Source organism: Salvelinus namaycush, chromosome 11 (genome assembly GCF_016432855.1).
Source record: "Salvelinus namaycush isolate Seneca chromosome 11, SaNama_1.0, whole genome shotgun sequence".
NCBI lineage: Eukaryota > Metazoa > Chordata > Actinopteri > Salmoniformes > Salmonidae > Salvelinus > Salvelinus namaycush.
Window position 1 is genome coordinate 17,048,294 of NC_052317.1, and position 6,000 is coordinate 17,054,293.

At 39.2% G+C, this 6,000-nt stretch overlaps 1 protein-coding gene across 1 annotated transcript in view; it reads left to right on the forward strand.

The window, feature by feature from the left end:
- Positions 1-4,857, forward strand: part of LOC120056310 (astrotactin-1-like) — a 247,741-nt gene extending 242,884 nt beyond the window's left edge. The window contains exon 23 of the mRNA XM_039004549.1: positions 4,620-4,857. Coding sequence (XP_038860477.1) covers positions 4,620-4,857 — 238 coding nt within the window. The remainder of the gene's footprint in view (positions 1-4,619) is intronic.
- The last annotated feature ends 1,143 nt before the right edge of the window (positions 4,858-6,000 follow it).

Sequence of the window (6,000 nt, forward strand, 5' to 3'; positions counted from 1 at the left end):
TATCATATCTCACTGACGAGTTAGGTTGGCCCCTGTCAGAGAACATTTTTGTTGCTTTTTCCTGCAACATCGCGTGATGTTCATGCCAAACATAAACGTACAAAGTCTGTCTCCCGAGCCCGACACTTCTCTCCGTGTCCCGATCTTGTCATCGCTACAGGACTACCCATTACTAAAGGCATGGGGCTGGTTGTTGACTTAGAAATGATAGATGTTGGCTTGGTAGGAGAAAATCCTATCTTGAACATTTCACTCCCCCTCTGTCTCCTTGCCTGTACAGCCCAATAACTGACAGTTATTTTTATGACACATCCTAATCAGGCAATTTCCTGTGATGCTAAGTATTGTTATGGTTGGATTTCTATTGATAACATGATAAGTGGAGCTCATGTTTTTGTGATTTAACATTTTTTGGTTAAAAAGGGTCTAATTTAATCAAGACTGTTTAGAAGATGTAGGGATTTTCCTCAGACATTATTCTACCACAATTACTCTTCCATTATCTCAATTTGCAGATGAGGAGTGGACTGTCCTACCAACAGATATACTCCATATCTGGTTGTTGGGTGTGGACAACAATACATGTACTGTACCATGAAAGTCCGATAGTTTACTTTCATGCAAGACATGAAATTGCGTGCATTCATAAAATGAATTTCCATGTAAATGGACAATAAACTTATCGGATTGCATTGTATTGTATATCTGTGTAACACAGAGACAGACTCATCATAGTGGTGGTTTCCTAGCATCATGGATGCTCTTTTGAACCCGTCCCTGGTCTCTGTGACTGTTGCTGTCTGAGGAATGCGGCTGATTGTTTCCTCTCCGACCAGTGAAAAGCAGTGAGTCAAGGAGATTTGAAATAGGGGCCCTGGCAGAGTGGGAGAGCTCCAAAATGTACCCTGGAAATGTGAGGCCATTTTCCACTTCTATACATGCTGGGATTTATGGTGACAACCGTTGCTATTTGGAGCCCAAAACCTTTTCTTGAAAAATTCAAGCATAACAAACCGCAAGATTTTTGTTTTAAGCAAATAAAGATCCAAATTCCTTAAACCACTGAAATGTAGCAAGATATTAGAAACATAAATACATTTAGAAAAATTATATAAATGACAGCACCTCTACTACACAGATACCGATTATTTTATAATGACTTAATATGTCTTTCATTTTTGACATCATTAAAGTACCATTTATATTCTTTAATCAAGAGTTCTCTGCAGATAATACGTTGTGAGTATTTAAGCTGTTGTTCTGCCCTATTTGACTAGCATCTGCAAATGGGATGTTGCTTAGTTTCTCTATGTAAACGTACTGGATATCCAGGTATCCAGTATTCAGGGTGGCAGGTACAGTAGCCTAGCAGTTAGAGCGTTGGGCCAGTAACCAAAAGGTTGCTGGTTCGAATGCCCAAGCCGACAATATGAAAAATCTGGCGATGTACCCTTGAGCAAGACACTTAATTTGCTCAACGATTAGCAAGTTAAGAGGTATGTCTGAAAACATTGGATTCTGTGGAACATATTCTTAGGAATGCTTTGAATGTAGGAGTTGGGAGGGATGACAGTATTAAAAGAGAATAATGTTTTTCTGATTAATAACAAAAATGTATTGTGGGTCGACAAAAACATCTCACTATTTACATTAGTTTGGTGGTCCTGGTTTGGCCAATGAGTGAGGTGAAGCCATGTCTGAGGAATCAGGCACTCTTTCCATCAGTTGCTGTTTCTGTCAGCCACTTATCCTGGAGACAGCTTCATCACTTTCAACATCATCACTATCTGAACATGGGTAGACCCTGTACAGGTTATGAAATGGATGAATAACAGTCAGGTATTGACCTAAGAATTATTTATTCCACCATGCCCAGTCTCCTTCTGAAGGGAAGAGGTGGGTTTAGAGTCTGTCGTATTATGATGTAGTGTAAAAACAATGGTGAAGCCGCAACGTGTGATTTATGAGTGACCCGCTCTATCCAACGTTTGATTTGTATCATTTAAGGTGAGAACACCAAATACTAAAATCTTACCTCAATCCAGACAGAGGTCCATATTTTATGTATTAAGTATTTCCATCAATCTTACTTTTTCTTCTTGTTCTTTTGAGCAAAATTCTACAAGAAATCAAGATCAACAAATATGAAAGGGCATTAACACATTTTATTTTGTGTGAAGGTGTCACGCCCTGACCTTAGAGAGCCTTTATATTTCTCTATTTGGTTAGGTCGGGGTGTGATTTGGGTGGGCATTCTAGTTTTTCTATTTCTTTGTTGGCCGGGTATGGTTCCCAATCAGAGGCAGCTGTCTATCGTTGTCTCTGATTGGGATCATACTTAGGCAGCCTTTTTTCCACCTTTAGTTTGTGGGATCTTGATTTTGCATAGTTGCTATGTAGCCTGCAGAACTTTACGTTCGTTATTGTATTTTGTTGTTTTTCGGTGTTCATTTGAATAAAAGAAAGATGTTCACCTACCACACTGCACCTTGGTCTCCTCATTCCAACGACGAACGTGACAGAAGGCCTTGCCTACAGTGCCTTCAGAAAGTATTCAGAACCCTGGACTTTTTCCACATTTTGCTTCGTTACAGCCTTATTCTACAATGGATTAAATAAAACTATTTCCTCATCAATCTACACACAATACCCAATAATGACAAAGCAAAAACAGATTTTTATAAATTGGCAAATTTATAAAAAATAAAAAAAATACCTTATTTACATAAGTATTTAGATCCTTTGCTATTGTAACGGATGTGAAATGGCTAGCTAGTTCGCGGTGGTGCGCGCTAATAGCGTTAAATCGGTTATGTCAGTCGCTTTGAGACCTTGAAGTAGTGGTTCCCCTTGCTCTGCAAGGGCCGTGGCTTTTGTGGAGCGATGGGTAACGATGCTTCGTGGGTGACTGTTGTTGATGTGTGCAGAGGGTCCCTGGTTCGCGCGAGGGGACAGACGTAAAGTTAAACTGTTACACTATGAGACTCAAAATTGAGTGCATTCTGTTTCCATTGATCATCCTTGAGATGTTTCTACAACTTGATTGGAGTCCACCTGTGGTAAATTCAATTGATTGGACATGATTTAGAAAGGCACACACCTGTCTATATATGGTCCCACAGTTGACAGTGTATGTCAGAACAAAAACCAAGCCATGAGGACGAAGGAATTGTCCGTAGAGCTCCGAGACAGAATTGTGTCAAGGCAATGATCTGGAGAAGGGTACCAAAAACAGGCACCATGATAAACAAGATTCTCTGGTCTGATGAAACCAAGATTGAACTCTTTGGTCTGAATGCCAAGCGTCACGTCTGGAGGAAACCTTGCACCATCCCTACGGTGAAGCATGGTAGTAACCCCTTCATGTTGTGCGTATGTTTTTCAATGGCAGGGACTGGGAGACTAGTCAGGATCGAAAGATGAACGGCCCAAAGTACAGAGAGATCCTTGATGAAAACCTGCTCCAGAGGGCTCAGGAACTCAGACTGGGGTGAAGGTTCACCTTCCAACAAGACAACGACCCTAAGCACACAGTCAAGACAACGCAGGAGTGGCTTCGGAGCAAGTCTCTGAATTTTCTTGAGTGGCCCAGCCAAAGCCTGGACTTGAACCAGATTGAACATCTCTGGAGAGACCTGAAAATAGCTGTGCAGCAACGCTCCCCATCCAACCTGACAGACCTTGAGAGGATCTGCAGAGAAGAATGAGAGAAACTCCCCAAATACAGGTGTCATACCCAAGAAGGCTTGAGGCTGTAATCGCTGCCAAAAGTGCTTCAACAAAGTACTCAGTAAAGAATACTTACTTAAATGTGATATTTCTGTAGTTTTTTAAAAACTGTTTTTGCTTTGTCATTAGGGGGTATTGTGTGTAGCTTGATGAGGGGAGAAAACTATTTAATACATTTTAAAATGAGGCTGTGACGTAACAACAAAAAAGTCAAGGTGTCTGAATACTTTCTGAATGCACTGTATGTACAGTATAATTTGACTTGAGGTAAATTGTATATATTATGTGTTAAAGTAACTGTCCAATGAAAATCTCACTTTTAAAAGTTCATATTCTGTTTACTCATATCAAAATAATGATGTTGAATCGTCCTATACTCGCATTTGTGGCCAAAGTATAAATGGAAGAAGAAAAAAAACGTATGTTTAATAGACCATTTAATCTCCCTGAGGAGGATGAGCTGGCCAATCAGTGGTCTACTTGTATGAATATTTTTTATGACCAGTATACCACACCATTCCAACACAGAAACACTTATTTTTAACATACTTAGTTACTATTTCCATCATATTGTAAATAATTATAGGTCATATTTCATAGAAATCTGGCAACCCTGGGCAGTTAATTTAAGAAGCAGTATGTCAAAATTACCAATAGTTATCCATGTTATAGACACCTGTACATATCATGTCTATACGGTGTATCACTGTGGCAGGTGCAATGGACCATAGCCTTCCATTCAATACTACATAAGTTGTTTGCTGAGAAGTGTTGTGTTGTGTTCCTTTGCAGGAAAACATTTCTTTTTTTAGCCTTATTTACCATTAAAGGAACCTGATTTGAAGGTAGTGTGTGTTTGCTGAGTAGTGCCTTGTTGTGTTCCTTTGCAGGAAAGCTGGTCTGATTCTCTCCCAGCTGGATGACCTGAGTGGATGGTGCAGGGGTCTTCTCCAGGAGCCCAAGATCGGCCTGCGCAGGATGTCCCTCAAGTATCTGTCCTGCCGCTACACAGACACCAAGGCCTTTGGTCTCAACTGGGTAGACCTGGGACAGGATGTGCGAAAGGCCTGCGATGAACAGAACCTGCCAGTCATGTACAATGATTATGGGGAGCCCAAAGAACGTTGAATGTCACACAACAAATAATGGTTCTTGAGGAGTTGGAAGTGTGCTTTTGGGGTTATCTTCATGTCTGCTTTTCAATTATTGTGTGTTCCAACCCTTATTTACAGTTATAGGAACCTGATTTCAAGGTAGGGTGTATTTGAGAAGCGAAGAGGATTTATTTCAACAGGTACTAGAGCAAGGTATAACAGTAATGCTTTACTGCATTTAGACAGCACTTTTCATGACTTTTGGGAAATTTGGAAGTTGCACCAACAATCCCGTCCCCAAAATGTATATATTATGATGACGAAGATTCAGTTATTTAACATGTTGAATGTAGTATTCAAGTATAAATTCATATTTAAGCTGTTGTACATGTATGGAGACAGGCAGTATATGAATTTGTGGTCAATTTCAGAAGTTTGGGAGGTCATGTACAGTTTGACTTGTTTTTAAGGGCTCTATTGAATCCGCATCGCGGAAGTACAGCTTTACAGAGTGATTGTAATTTAAAGGCGTTGTTCCTGCTTTAGCGTAGACTGCATTCATGGTAAACGCTGCACATTGGAAATTATCTTTACATTCTATTGCGTAATGCTTCAGCTTTACAGACTGATAGAGCCTTAAATGTTTAAAGTTGCCAAACCCAAATGACAGTATTTGCTACATCAATAAATTCCTAATTATTCTGAAATCAAATGGCTATCTTTGAATCAGTATTTCTATTACAAAATGAAAGAACAGAAAATCAATGTTTTATATTGTTTATCTGTAGTATGTTTATAGATCTAATCCTATCATACTGTATGTGTCTTAAGAATATACATGTGCAACAGGTGTTGTTGATACTGTAAAAACACAGAAACTCAACTAACATGCCAGTGTTTGATACCTTTCTTTTATTATAATAATTGTTCATACATTTAATACAATAGCATTTCAAAGCAGCACACACTTGTGATTAATATCAACCAAATGCTGACTGTTTTCTTGAATACATTTTTTGGGGCTCCTAACACATTCCTTAATGCAGTAGTTGTCCCCATAACATAGACTTGAAAACCAATGCTTGTAGATATTTTCATAGGTGCATTAAATAACAGCACAGAACAGTGGTTTGCTTCTGTAAATATTGTATTACACATGATTTGTATTATAACATTG